This window comes from Nicotiana sylvestris, chromosome 2 (assembly GCF_000393655.2).
Source record: "Nicotiana sylvestris chromosome 2, ASM39365v2, whole genome shotgun sequence".
In the NCBI taxonomy this organism is placed as follows: Eukaryota; Viridiplantae; Streptophyta; class Magnoliopsida; order Solanales; family Solanaceae; genus Nicotiana; species Nicotiana sylvestris.
This window is the reverse complement of record NC_091058.1, coordinates 74,282,487-74,297,252: the sequence shown is the minus strand read 5'-3', so window position 1 is coordinate 74,297,252 and position 14,766 is coordinate 74,282,487. Positions and strand designations below refer to the sequence as shown.

At 36.9% G+C, this 14,766-nt stretch overlaps 2 protein-coding genes across 2 annotated transcripts; one reads left to right on the top strand and one right to left on the bottom strand.

Annotated features, from left to right (window-relative positions):
- Positions 1-3,381: 3,381 nt before the first annotated feature.
- On the top strand, positions 3,382-9,534 carry LOC104218573 (pre-rRNA-processing protein ESF1). Its single transcript, XM_009769097.2, has 7 exons — positions 3,382-4,063; positions 4,164-4,238; positions 5,324-5,559; positions 5,787-5,949; positions 7,472-7,600; positions 8,001-8,689; positions 8,829-9,534. Exons 1-7 carry the CDS (start codon positions 3,434-3,436, stop codon positions 9,133-9,135), a joined length of 2,229 nt encoding a protein of 742 aa, XP_009767399.1. The 5' UTR covers positions 3,382-3,433; the 3' UTR covers positions 9,136-9,534.
- Positions 9,535-9,897: 363 nt separating this feature from the next.
- LOC104218574 (aspartyl protease family protein 1) lies at positions 9,898-13,860 on the bottom strand. Its single transcript, XM_009769098.2, has 10 exons — positions 13,415-13,860; positions 12,611-12,746; positions 11,806-12,041; positions 11,495-11,719; positions 11,250-11,385; positions 11,089-11,162; positions 10,907-11,006; positions 10,770-10,830; positions 10,377-10,448; positions 9,898-10,299 (listed from the first exon to the last, which is right to left on the bottom strand). The coding sequence occupies exons 1-10, from the start codon at positions 13,723-13,725 to the stop codon at positions 10,031-10,033; spliced, it is 1,620 nt and encodes a 539-aa protein (XP_009767400.1). The 5' UTR covers positions 13,726-13,860; the 3' UTR covers positions 9,898-10,030.
- Between the last annotated feature and the right edge of the window lie 906 nt (positions 13,861-14,766).

Here is a 14,766-nt window from a genome sequence, read left to right as displayed (position 1 = left end):
GTTTGATTTAATTAGTTAGAACTGTTTGGCCTTCAGTTTATGTCTAAATGCATCTCAATATAGATCTTTGGTTTAATCCATTTGGTTCAAGTTGGTTTTCTTCTAGTAATCTTGTCAAATTTGCTCTGTTCAGTAGCTTAGTTTTATTTTAGTTTAATGAGTTTGCCTGGTGCATTATATCCTGCTGAGTAATGTCAAAAATCATGTTGAAAGCTGTATTTGGTTTCATCTGATGAGGGATCAGTCCTCTAGCAAGTATCTTGAGATTAAATGTTGTGTAATTGAAAGTCTTTTGGGAAAGTTGGGTGCATAGCTTATTTGGTTGCATACATAGTTAGATCATGCCAAATGGTATAAATTGTATATGTATCTTCTTGCTAAGCAATGCATATGGTTATTACAGCATGTTACCTTGTAATTCAATAGTGTCATATTCATGTAATGATTGATCGAATTCTTTTTAAGTAGTAATCAATATGACTCGTGCTTAAAATAAAGGAAAATGATCCAAGTTGCCTTAAAATAGGAGCTATGCATTATTTCATTTGTAATGCAGAAATGTGTTAGTTTAAAATAGACTTTAGGACTTACATATACTGGATAGACCCATAAGATTCTGCTTAACATTACGCATGGAAATAGGCTCAAATTATACTGAGAATCTCACATAACTGTCCCTGTATAATTAACCGAAGCAATTGTCAAAGGGTAGTTCGTTAGCAAAAACCGTATTGGATTTGTATTCTTAATTTGGTATACCCTTATGTCCCTGGGACTTAGTCTTCTGGTTAATAACATATGCTGACCAAGGTCCATCAGCTATTAAACATGCTTGAACTCTTGGTAAAAGAATAGTAGAATCACATTAAGCCTCTCCTTAATCAATTAATTGGTTTTTTTAAAAAAATTAAATTGAGGTCCGCCGCGCCAAATATAATCCCAAATGCGTGGTCTGCACTTAATTATATCCCTTAAATTCTTAGAATTTGAGGCGTGCCATTTAGCAAATTTCCATGGCCCTCTCAAAATTAAAAATACGTAGTTACTTTAGGCGCTCTATTTAATAATTTACCTTCCTAAACTCGGGTGCGCATATATGTGACCCAAATCCAAATCTCAACGTTAGCTGAAATGTGTTGCGAACTGCAGGTGTATTTATGTGACGTGGTTTGAAACATATTTTAAATGACATTGCAATCTTCCTTTAATTAATTAAATAAAAGCGGTTTAAAGTAAAAATGCACATAAGTTTATAATGGTTTTAAAATCTGATAATTGAACCATTTATAACAGTTTAGCGACCATGCTAGAACCACGAAACTCGGGAATGCCTAACACCTTCTCTCGGGTTAACAGAATTCCTTACCCGAATTTCTGGTTCGCGTACTGTTAAACAGAGTCATTCTTTTCCTCGATTCGGGATTTTAAACCGGTGACTTGGGACACCATAAATTATCCCAAGTGGCGACTCTGAATTTTAATAAATATCACCCTGTTTCGATTGTCACTTAAATTGGGAAAAACTCCCTTACACCCTTCGGGTGTATAGCAAAAAGGAGGTGTGACAATAGTATAACGGCATGGGCTTGGTTGTTCTAATAGTATAACATAGGGCTTATTTAAACTATTGATGATAGTAGAGGGAGAGATGAGACCCTTCTCCGTTTACTTAATTACTTCCTATTGCTATCTTTTCAGTTGTTATGGAATGTATTCGATGTATTCAAGCTACTGTATTCACGAATACAATATCAAAACTCGGCGAAAAAACAGGGCATGCCAGCTATCATCTGCTGTATTCATATGTATTCGTGAGATGTATTCATGAATACAACGTAAAATAGGCCTCTCCAACTGTTTAAAAACGAAAAATGAATTAATTAACGTGATAGACTCCTAATATAACTCAACAAACTCAATTATAACACGCAAAATTATTAATCCAGTTAGGGAAAAGATTTCTCAGGCGAAAAATAGATTGTTATAATTAAAAGATACATATGAATAATTAAAAAATACAATATGTATAATGTTGAATTCATAATATATGTTTTCCTTCATGCTATGTTTCTCTAACAAAATCTTAATACATCTAAAAGTCACTGTCTAGAATGTAAATACATTTCATTGGGTTGTATTCATTAATTTTCTGTTTGTATTGAGAGTATTTTACTGTATTTTATTATATTATTATTTTAAATATAGATGGATACCATTAGACTGAAAATATAGATAAATACAGTTAGAGCTAACAATATATGAAAAAATGTTATTGTATAAACTCATATATATATAAATACATCCAAATACAACGGTCAAAAATCACTGTACAAAATAAAAATTAGTCTATGCCTTATCGAATACATATAAATACATCCGAATACAAGAATCAACTATTCCATTGGAATTGTCAACCGGCCACCGGAGTTGCAGAGTTCTTGATAAAGGAGAATCGTGGTTCAATGTAGCGACATAATTTTTGCAGCTTGGAAACATTATCTAGCGTGTTTGGCAAGTCTCTAACAACTTCCTGTTCAGCATCCAAATTTTCCTCGTCAAGAACATTATCAGACAATTTTGTCTGCTTCCATTAGATCCGTTTTGCTCTTTTCCAAGACCTTGTATCGAGAAGTCTTTTTGTCGAAATTTCTGGGTAGCATCTTATACATACTGCCAATTTGTAGCTTCTTGTATTTAGAGAAATTTCTGGGCAGAGAGTATGGGCAGCATCCTATTCATTGTCAAAATTTTTGGGCAGCCTTTTTGTGCTTACCATTACCACTTCTTCACAGGAATGAGCACTAATTGCTAATACCAGCACTTGATCTCGTGAATAATGATAGGGCATGGCCACAACGTCTCCTGCAAAAAAAAAAAAAAAACAAGAACATACTTAGGGTTTAATAAGGAGGTAGTATTATACAAAGAATGATTCAGAAAAATATTAGAGAGAGTGTTTAATGGCTTAATGGTAGGAGATAAAAATTAAAAGGTAGCTATAGGAGAAATTTTTTAAAAAGGGTATTTATTGATAATAAATAAGATGTCAACCTTTGCAATAGGAGGTAAAATTTCTAATTTTTATCCCCACTTTATCCATTAGGCAGAACTTTAAGTTTAATAAATATTACACTTTGCTTGTCCTATGGACAACACTTTTTAATTTTTGAACTTAAAGTTCTTGAGTATTGAACAAGGAGGGTCAAAATTAAAGACCACCCAAAAGTGTCATATTTATGCAACTTATTGGATTTTGATAAGTTAAGTACTTGGGTTGGGCCGTGAAGTAATGTCATTGGACTGAATATTGGGCTCTAAACATCCATCAGCCCGATTAATACTGTCGTCTTCTCCTTCTTCTTCCTCCTCTGTTATATGGTCTGTAATAATAACATCCGGGGTTTTAGGGTTTAGCTGGAAGAAGAACGTATTCATGGGGTCCAAAAACAAAGATAAAATCAAAAAGGGAAAAAGGCTGGCCGATACCTCCACCGCTGCCGGAGATGAAAGCGGCGGCGGAAATAGAACTGAGAAGAGAATCATCAATGATTCTCGATTTACGGCGTTACATTCGGACCCCAGATTTCGCGAGCCGCCCAAGAAAAAGTCGAAAGTGACAATTGATTCTAGGTTTAATCGTATGTTCACAGACAAAAACTTCGCATCATCGAAAGCGCCTACTGATATAAGAGGCAGACCCGTTAATTCCTCCTCCTCCTCTAGAAAAAACCCTCTAAACCATTATTACCATCTCGAGAAAGAAGAAGAAGAAGAAGAGGGTGAAAAACAGAGGAAGCAGAAAGAGAAATCAAAGGTTACAGAACCTGAAAGCGAAGAAGAAGATGCAGAAGTAAGTGAGAGTGAGAGCGGGATGAGTGAAGAAGAAATTGAGCAACATAAATTGAAGAAAGTTGGCGCCGAATCATCAGAGTCCGAAGAAGAGGAGGATGGGGAGGTGGAAATTGATGATTCACTGGCAAGTACTGAGGATTCTTCTTCAGATTCCCATTCTGATGATGAAATGGATGAGGTTTACTCAGAGGAGGAAGATACTTTCGTGCAGGTATACATACAATGACAGAGAGAATTTTATGTTGGGGTATGGAATTTGGATTTTATGTTGTATTAATGATCTTTTCAAAATTTTCTTTTGGAGGAAGCAGAAAGAGGATGTGCCTGAAATTGACAAGGAAACTAAGAGGCTTGCAATTGTTAACATGGATTGGGGTAGAGTAAAGGTACCTTCTTTGTTTTCCTTTTTTTCAATATGGAAACTTGTATTTTTCCTAGAAAGGTGTCAGCTATGGAACTTTTGTTTCTTATAGTAATTATTATTGCTTTGCATAAAAACACTGTGATTGCAATTGCTTAGACTAATCCTATTATCAAAAAAATTGACCTGCTGCGTGTTGAATTGTTTGGGAGGGGGATTTGTTTGGTTCAGTTTTCCTTGACCATTTACTAGGTTTATCTTAATGTGTCATGAAGAGAGTTTGGAATAACAGCTTGTGCATTTCTTGATACTGGAGAATATTGTTAAGAGATTGTGTGAGCAATGCATTCAATTGTGATTAGTTATGAACAGGTGCAGCCGATTTAAAAAAACAAGCTATGAACTGGCGCATTGCATAGAAGTATTGATTAGCTTTGAAATTCATTTGTTGGACTTCTACAAATACGGAGTTGCAGGCAAATTTTTTTATCTTTTCTGGTTGAGCTTACAAAATAAAAGAAATATAGAAGATAGTCAGAATATGTGGGAGACTGCTTGTGAGTTCATGCATTTTGTTTAAAATGTATGATACTAATTAGCTGTTACATCCTGAGACCATAAGAGTTATATCATATGTACCCTGCCGTAGTCATAATGTAGACTGCACCTCGATTTCATCATGGAAAAAATGTGGATTGCACCTCGATTTGAATTATATGGGGCTGTTTGGTTTGCACATAGATCTCTAACTAATGTGATCTATTGAAACTTATTGTATAAATCTCTATATATAATGTATTGTTTAGTTTTCACTTTTCAGTACTAAACTATGCATAATTTTTGTGGAAATAGAATGTGAAATAATAATAATATATCTAGTAGCAATACCTGGATTAGAGTATCTAAAGGAAAAAGATTGCCTTAAAGTAGGGAATCCCCGTACAATAATTATTATCACTGGACAACAATATCCGTGCATTATTATTCTCTGCATAAAAACCTTGTATTATAATCCATGCATAACTAGCCATTAACCAAACTACCCCTTGATGATGTACTTCTATTTGTGCTATCAAGTTCTCTTCTCAGTAACATGGTTTTTCTATGTAGGCAATTGACTTATATATGCTATTGAGCTCCTTCCTCCCCAAAGGGGGTCAAATAATATCTGTTGCTGTCTATCCATCTGAGTTTGGACTCAAGCGTATGGAAGAGGAGGCTGTCCATGGTCCAGTCGGCCTATTTGATGATGAAAATGGAAAAAATGAAGACAGTGATGATGATGATGATGATAACGATGAGATTGACAATGAGAAATTACGTGCTTATGAAATGAGTCGGCTCAGGTGACGATATGGTTCTGTTTTTTCCCTGAGCCATGTATCTTTGAGTGATTCTTGCACTTTTTGGTGACCAAAAGTGATAACTTATTGCTAAACATTTATGAAATTTATTCTGTTTCTTCTTCTCCTTTTCCCCTTATGCTCCTCTATTCTGTATTTCATAATTTATATGTCTTTAATTTTATTTCCCATGGATCTCTTTTTAAAGTTGCTTCTTTTGTATTTTGCAGGTATTATTATGCTGTGGTGGAATGTGATTCAAGCGCTACAGCAGATTACCTTTACAAAACTTGCGACGGGGTTGAGTTCGAAAGAACATCAAACAAATTAGATTTGAGGTTTATTCCAGACTCTATGGAATTCAAGCATCAAGCACGTGATATTGCAACAGAGGTAATTTATGGCATCTCTTTGTCATCATGGGGTCTTTAGTTTTCACGGCTATTTCTGGCTGAAAACATAAAATCTAATCACATTTGTGTTTGAAGTGTTCATTGGTTGTTATTGAGTATATTATAGTTTCGAGTCATTCGACATGTCCATAGGATAAAAGTAGCAAAAATGAGGATGTTGAGGTGGATGTGCGGGCATACTAGGATGGATAAGATTAGGAATGAAGATATTCAGGAGAAGGTGGGCGTGGCTCCGATGGATGACAAGATGCGGGAAGCTAGGCTCAGATGGTTCGGGCACGTGCGGAGGAGAAGTCCAAACGCCCCAGTAAGGAGATGTGAGCAGTTGACTTTGACAAGTATAAGAAGAGGTAGAGGGCGGCCCAAGAAGTATTGGGGAAATGTGATTAGACAGGACATGGCGAGACTTAAGATTTCCGAGGACATGGCCTTTGATAGGAAAGTGTGGAGGTCTAGCATTAGGGTTGTAGGATAGAGGGTAGCGGAGCTCTTTGCTACTCCGTACCAGGTGAGAGGCTAGTTTGACAGGGTTGTGTCCTAGAGTGTTGGGGGTTAGTGTTGTGTCCACACTTCTCTTTCACTTTTCATAGTACCAAGCCTTTCTTACGTGCTACTGTAATTGTTTTTCATCTATTTTCTGGTACTTTTGATTCTGTTATTATTTCTATGCTTTCTGCTGTTGGTACTGATATATTGTCTTTGTCATTTGCTTGAGCCGAGGGTATATCAGAAACAACCTCTCTACCCCTTGGGGTAGGGGTAAGGTCTGCGTACACTCTACCCTCCCCAGACCCCACTTGAGGGATTTTATTGGATTGTTGTTGTTGTTGAGTCATGCGACATGCTGAGTTATCTGCTTGTTTACCTTCTCATCAAATGAAAAAAAAAAGATCTAATTGCACCCTAAGGTGTGACCTAGTGGCCAATGAAGTGGGTGGATAACCATGAGGTTTCAGGTTCAAATTCATGTGGAAGCAAAAATACTAGGTGATTTCTTCCCATTTGTCCAAGCCTTGGTTGGTAGAGTCACACCGGCACCTGTGGAATTAGTGTAGGTGTGCAAGCTGGCCCGTACACCACATTTATCAAATAAAAAAGTGATCTAATTGTGTGCTTGCATGTTTGCCTTTTGTTTCCAAGATCACTCTCCTGCCAAGGAAAATGATGAATATCATGTTTTTCTTCGGCGCCACTATTTTTCTCTCAGCTCTCTGTTCTTGCGTGAGAAGTCGACAACTCCATGTCCCCATGGTTAGAATAAAGCATCTTTTTCTTCTTTGTCAGTTTCTTTTTGGGATGAGGGGAGGTGATATTTCACTTTCTGAGAGCTACAGTTCTTTACAAAATTAATATTCTTAAGGCATATGTAATTCTTGTTGCTAACATTTCTCTTTTGCATTTTTAGGGATTAATTTACCTGCTAGAATACTATTCTCTTAAAAGGGGGAAGAAACCAAGATGATCTTTTAGGTGATTGATTATTAATGTCTTTTGATACTTAGGCCCCTGCAGATTATGAAGGTCTAGATTTTCACACTCGAGCTCTGCAGCACAGCAATATTGAACTTACATGGGATGAGGATGAGCCACAACGCATCAGGACCTTGAAGAGAAAATTCAATGCTGACCAGGTTAACTCTTATTTGCTGTAGTTTTGTGCACATGTGTCTTTTAGTTCTGTATGTCTGCGAGAAACTTGAACTTTGTCAAACCAGTTTTGTTGCTGAGATGATTTTCAGGCACCTCTTACTTTGTTTCCTTTTCTTTAATTAATTATATAGTGTGCACATACTTGCTTTTACGTACAGGTGTTGCATGTGGTTATCTGTGTTAGTATTTTGCTATCTATGTCTGCTGATAAGATTGTGTTGCACTTGCCAATATCAGGCATATTCATTTTTGGGCTTTTAAGATTTTAATGTGTTGCCTATTTTAAAAAATCCTCATGTTTGTCACCTTGTTTCTTTTCCTCAAGGCGATTGAATATTCTTTATTACTCGGCAAGTATTGATGTGGTTTCTTTTTTGGCAGCTGGCAGATATGGAGTTGAAAGAATTTTTGGCGTCTGATGACAGTGAAAGTGATGATAGTGAGGAAGGTGATGGCACAGAAGATAAATCTGTCAAAAAGAAGAAAAAACAAGATAGGTACCGTGCACTGCTCCAGTCTGGGGAGGGTTCAGATGGAAATAATGAGGACGATGATCAGGACATGGAGGTCACGTTTAACACTGGCTTGGAAGATCTAAGTAAACGTATCCTAGAAAAGAAGGATAAACAGTCAGAAACTGTATGGGAAGCTGTTCTCAGAAAGAAAAGAGAGAAAAAGAAGGCCAGGAAAGGTAAGTCCAAGGATTCATCAGACGATGAGACCAGCGATAGTGATCAAGAACCTATAGAAGAACCTGAGGACTTCTTCATAGAAGAGCCTTCTAAGGATTCTCAACATCAGAGCACCAGGAAAGGAAAGCAGAGCGTTGAAGCATCTGAAGAAGCTGAAGCAAGTAGAGCAGAGCTTGAGCTATTACTTGCAGATGACAAGGGAGGAGATGCTAACTTGAAGGGTTACAACATGAAACCTAAAAAGGCAAAGGGGAAGAAGGGTAAAGAACTTCCAAATGAGGACAAGTTGCCAAGTATTGATTATGAAGATCCACGGTTTTCATCTCTCTTTAAGTCACCACTCTTTGCATTGGACCCCACAGATCCTCAGTTCAAACGGTATTTCCCATCTTCTCCTTTGCACCAATTTCTATTCGTGTATCAAAAAAACAAAACTTGCCTGGCATTTATCCCAACTCCCAGAAAAACCCTTCTTACTTTTTTCATTTGCTTACGGTATCTATTGTGGTTGTTGCAGGAGTGCAGTTTATGCTCGTCAGCTGGCGCAAAAGCAGCACAAGGCCGAAGAAGAAATTGTGAAGGCAAAACAACAGCCAGGAATAGCTGCACCGTTGCAGCCATCCAGCACATTAGAGGCAGTAACAAGTGAAAAATTGCAGTCGGATAATTTGCCTTCAACAAAGGAGAAGCACGAGCTATCTTCCTTAGTTAAATCTATTAAGATGAAATCACAACAAATGTCACTGCCCTCACAGGGTAAGGTAGTAGGAAAGAATGAAAAAAGTCGAGCAAGGGCAAAGAAGATAGAAGAGCGAAGAAAATAAGAAAGCGAGAAGAGAATGAGAAAAGTCGAGCAAAGGCAAAGAAGAAGGATGCAGAGCGAGGCAAAGAAATAGAGCAAGAAGTAATATAAATCTTGCTCCCATGCTAGTAAACACAAGGTCTGTGAAGGTGAATCGTGGTTCATTAGGGGGTGAATACTGGACGCAGTGAATCTCGATACGTAACTTCTTTTATTTTCTGATTGCCCCTATTCGTTACTGTAAGGTCTAAGTTAAGGTGGTGGGGCAGAATATTTTTGAATATCATCTGTTATTGTTTTGGGGTGTTACTTTTACACAGTTGGACGTTTTACAAAATTTACATTTTTTTGCTTTACAATGGTCAACTGTAAATTTAATATAATTCCTCCCAAGATTGAAAATGCAATGACTTCCTCCTAAGTATTTTCTTTGACCAGCTTCAGAGGATTCTGATTACTGTGATAAAGTCTGCTTGAAAAGCAAAGGTAGACTAAACTGACACAAGCACAATTTCATGGATCATTTTTCTCCCAATATAGCAGTATTAAAGTCAACTTGCTCACACAGTCCATTTCATCAGATACACCTGTTACTTCCTCACCAACATTTTGTTGTTTTGTCTCTGGTGGGATATAAACCCTAATCTCTCATGGTTTTATTCGCTTCGTTGACCGTTAGGTCATGCAGTTGTTTGCTTTAATTTCAAAGGTCATGCGTAACCAAAAGAAGAAAATACCCTTTACCGGTGTGTTTCAATGAAAAAAAGGTCTTTAAACCTTAAAAGAACAAAGAAAGAAATGAGTTATATTTACATTGCATATTAGGTATAAACAGCAATATAAAAAATGCTGTGCTTACTTCAATTCTATGCGATCATTTAACAGAGCTCAATATTATACAAGGGCAATGAAAAGCCTCATGAAGAAACAATGATCAAATAATAGCTAAAAAGGGAAAACAGAGCCATCATAAGTTGGCAAATGTAGGAATTGAAATGTGCTGGTGCATGGTTTATTGCAGGTCTAGATGACGGAACAGATGGAAACGAAGTAGCGGGTTCATTTCCACTTCCATTTCCCTTGGTGGCCTCTGGCACCACACTGGAGGGCGACGGCGCTTCAGTAGAATTACGTTTGTTCACTGGCAGAGTTGTCGATTTGTCGTTGGATTCTCTAGAATCATAACCTGACAAGAATGGTTTCTAGTTAAAATATGGACAGGTGTGCACACTAAAAAGGTCATACTCATGAATGCAAACTCACAATCGGATGGTTTCCAACCCAAAACCATCTTCTCTCGATCAAAAACCACGCGATAGCCTGTCATAAAATTTTCTGCAAAAAGATCCATGTATTAGTTTTCTGTCATAAATTCCAAATACAGAGACAAAATCGAAGTAAATCAACAAATAGCTCAGATTTTTGACTATGTAACCAGTTTTACTAGTTGGTTATGGACTTGATTCTTACTAATTTACTTTGTCACATTCACATTTCCAATAATATATAAGCTAGAAGTATGTAAAAAACTCGATAGGAACCAAAACTTCTAAAAGTTGGTAATTGTGAGATCATTAGCTGGCATGGTGCAAGTTATATTGCAAAATTCCATGGATAGAAACAAAATCTACGAGCAAGCAACTGATAGATACTTACGTCCAATGATGTTGACATCCCCACTTTTCACAACAGCTAAGCAAAATGCGCGAGAACCATCCTGATGATCATGACTGGGTATTAGAATATTCTAAAAGAGAACTTCTGTAATAAAGAAGGAGCAGAAACCATCTTACCTGGAGCGAGAGCATAATTATCGGATCGAAAAGAAAAAACTGGTTGCCGCCTTTCATTGTCAAATTTACATCAGGAACTTCGAATGTAGTTTGATTTGCACTGCGTATGTAGCATGTTAATCCTGAGAGTTCAAAGGACATCAAGAAAGTAAAAGTGATGAAGATTATAAAAGATGGTTCACCTTAGCCCGTAGCAGTATTCAAAAGGAATTTCGCCATCAGGTTGAATACGTAGCTGTTTTGCTTGAGAATCAAACTGAAAAAAGAAACAAAATATCTTCAGTTTCACAATACAAAGAACAAACTCCCAACTAACAAATCATACAGTCAGCCTGTCACTCACGTTCTCTGTAATGACTTTGTAAGCTGGGTCGTTCAAGTATGTGAATGAGGTGCCAGAGTCAAAAATGGCTGTGAAATCAACATCAGTGATCTTGTTTCCCACTGTTATTCCTGTCAAGCTGATGTTATAGGTTGGGCTGCAATTCAAGGAAGGATAAGAGTGAATACATATTTGGTCGAATTCTCCTGAATCAAGCCAGGAACAGAGGCAAACGCTAAACCTAGAATATCAAATTGACTGCTTACTGTAGTTGATCAAGATTGAGTGGTGTTTCTCCTTGGTCTGGACTCCCTTTATCTCCAAACACTATTCTTCCAATACCATCAGGGCCAAAGCACATGGAGAAAGAATTTGCAGCAAGACCTTTACTTGCTAACATGCTCGGAACAGATATACTTTCCAAGCCAAGTCCAAATAGACCATTAGGAGCAGCGCCACTTAAAAATGCACCGGTTTGTCTTATCCCACACCTGAAATTGAACAAGTAGAAAATTAACATCATGGTGGATAAAGATTGCATCCAAATTACACTGCATTTCTCTCAAACCATACCCACCCTAGAGCAATTGGAGCCTCAACACTTTTTTGTTGAGCATTATCTGTCTCTAAGTGCAAGATGTCTTCCACCAGTACCCCTGATGATGAGGTATTATTGGAGAGATATGCAACTCCATAAGCACATGCGTTTTGTGAAGATAAGCATCGCCTCCTTTGTCCACACAGAGTGCCGTTGCAAGGAACAATCTGACCCGTTGACGACGTATTAGGGCTGTAAATATTGAGATTTATTCGCTGTTTCAAAGCAAACAAAGGATTATAAGTGTCAAATAATACATAAAGAAACATTAAACGGAAAAGGCAAAAGAGCAAAGAAAATTTTGTTCCTGAAGGTGAAATCCTGTGGAGTATGAAGTAATTGAGCTAGTAAGAATCTCAAAATTCTTCAATGACAAACAAGCCACGGAACAATATGGATCACATATTTCATTTCAGAGTCAGTATATTACATGCATCAAACTCACTTTGCAAATATTGATTATGTTGAATTTTGCGCTAGTTATGTATCTTCCTTAACAGAAAAACAATTTTCTCAATACATTCTCCACCCCATATCTTGTTAACTAAGAGAATATATTATTATCATAATGACGGAAAAAGACAGTTGAAGAGAAATCCACTGTGTTACAGATTCAGCCATTGTGTTATCAGCAGGTTCCTTTCTGAAAAAGGTTATCAGACGAGGATGATCATCTTCCTTGTAGCAGAAGGCAACATACAGACGAGGATGATCATCGAAAAAGAAAAACTCTTTAAACATTTGAAAGTAGAAAGAAAAAGGTACTAGAATAAAGCAAACATACTCGTCCAGAGCGTGTCTCGAGGGCGCGCACACAATTGCTGCAATCACAGGGTAGCCAAAACAAGTCACTGCCAGTGTCAAGTGCCACCAGAAATGATAGCCCAGGAGTGCCCACTGTCACATTTGCATAATGCAAACTGCAAATTGGCAAAGAGTATTAGTCACACACCTTAAGAAGAAAAAATCACAACTACAGATACTACATATTTTGCATTCAACTCTATCTTTATAACATATAAATTACAACATGCTACTGCAAGGAATTTTCAGAACAATTCCTTGTCTAGAGAGGAGATAAGTGGCAGCAGAGGAACGGAAAATCAGAAAAAAAAAAATGGAATTTATTTCCGGAGCTTGGAATTCGAACTAGAAGAAGACTATAATTAAATTTAGAGTCAGTACTTTTAATATAGGAGTGAAATCGCCAAAATTCCAGTCCGATGAAACACACAAACAGAATTAAAGAACAGAAACAGGCCTAAATCTTTCTTTTTTTTGTTTTATCATATTTTCCTCCACATGAATCTCGTAAGAACTATTAATGGTACATGGAATTTATTTAAGTTAGGTAACCTATTTTTCCTGAACTGACACATCCAACTAAACAGACAAAAACAAACGTAAAGCTCAGTCAACTCTAACATCACACTAAACGGACAAAAGTAAAAGACAGTAAACAAGAATTTCCAAAAACGTACTAGTAGTTCACAATCAGGAATAACAACAAAAATATTTAAAAAAAAAAATAGAGCAGCAAATAAACAACTGCAAAAGCAATCAGAAAAGAAAAATAGAGAGAGCTTACAATCCCAAAGAACTGAGGCGGAAAGTTTCATTTCCTCCTGAAAAAGAGAGAGGAGTGGGATTAGTTGTATCAGCAAGGCGGCGACCTTTGATAAAGCGATCACGCTGAGTCCAAGCTGAATAATACTCAACACTTCCCTTCTCAGGCAATCCATGAAGGTCCAAAATACCCTTCACCGGATCCGAATACCGGTGATGGATATCAAACCCGAACGTCCCAAACCCATCGCTGCTCTGCAATTGCAATCCCAGAATCGCCAAGAAAATAATAGGGGCAAGGAAAAAATTAAAACTTGTATAAGAATTAGCCATCTTTGTATTATAGGAGAAACAGAAAAAACTGGTTCTTTATATGTGTAGATATATATACAGGGATAAACAAAGAAAAAGAGAAAAGGCAAGGAGATATTTGAGAAAGGAAATAAAACAATTGGGTTGACTAGTTCGAACCTGTTGAAGATTTGCGTTGCTTCCATTTGTAGTGTTTTATTTGGGGTAAAATGGTGTGGGGGGAGAAAGTCGTCGTCGTCTACTGTGTGAAAGACGAAAGCGTGGGGAGTTTGGTCACCTATGACTTGTTAGGGTGGCGGTTTAGTGGGCTCCACTTTCCTACTTTGGGGGGTGGGGGGGGTCCATGTTCTTTAACTCCGGAATGTCTATAGTACGAATTGAAGCTGCGGATTTTCTGCTTCTGTAGATTCTACTGCTGTAATATATTCATGATTTCCTCATGCTTTTTGCCCTTTTGTGTAAATAACCATTTGTATGGGCTACTTCTCTAATGTTTTTTCACTCTACTTTCCCCTTTGGGAAACTGGACTTTACTTTTTCCAATGTAATTTCTCATGATGTTGTTTTTAGAAAGTCCTCTTTTTCAATTCTTTTATTCTGAATATGTCGGTAAAAAATAGCGCGGAAGGGAGAGTCTTCCATTTAATAATTAAACAGCAATTTTGATATTTAATGATTTAGGTTAATTGGATTCACATAATATGGTATAATCTTTTGATCGGAATTTCTGTAATTTTTTTTGGTAATTAACTTTTATTATTTACCAAAGTATCTATTTACAAGCAGTATCTCAAATCTGAATTTGGATTATATTTCATTTAGCTCTTTGGTTGCAAGTCTCATAACGAATTTCTAATTCATGTCCAATTCGGATTAACTAAATCTAGTACTAGTATATAGAGTTACTAGAACCTTTTGGAGATTGAAATTAAGGCTAATCTTTTTCAACCAAGCAATCATTGTTTTTTTCGTTAAATTCAGATTACATGGGCATGTGTCTTAATGGCGATTAACGATTATCATGTCGCATGTAATGAGAAGATTTATAATATACATTAAAAA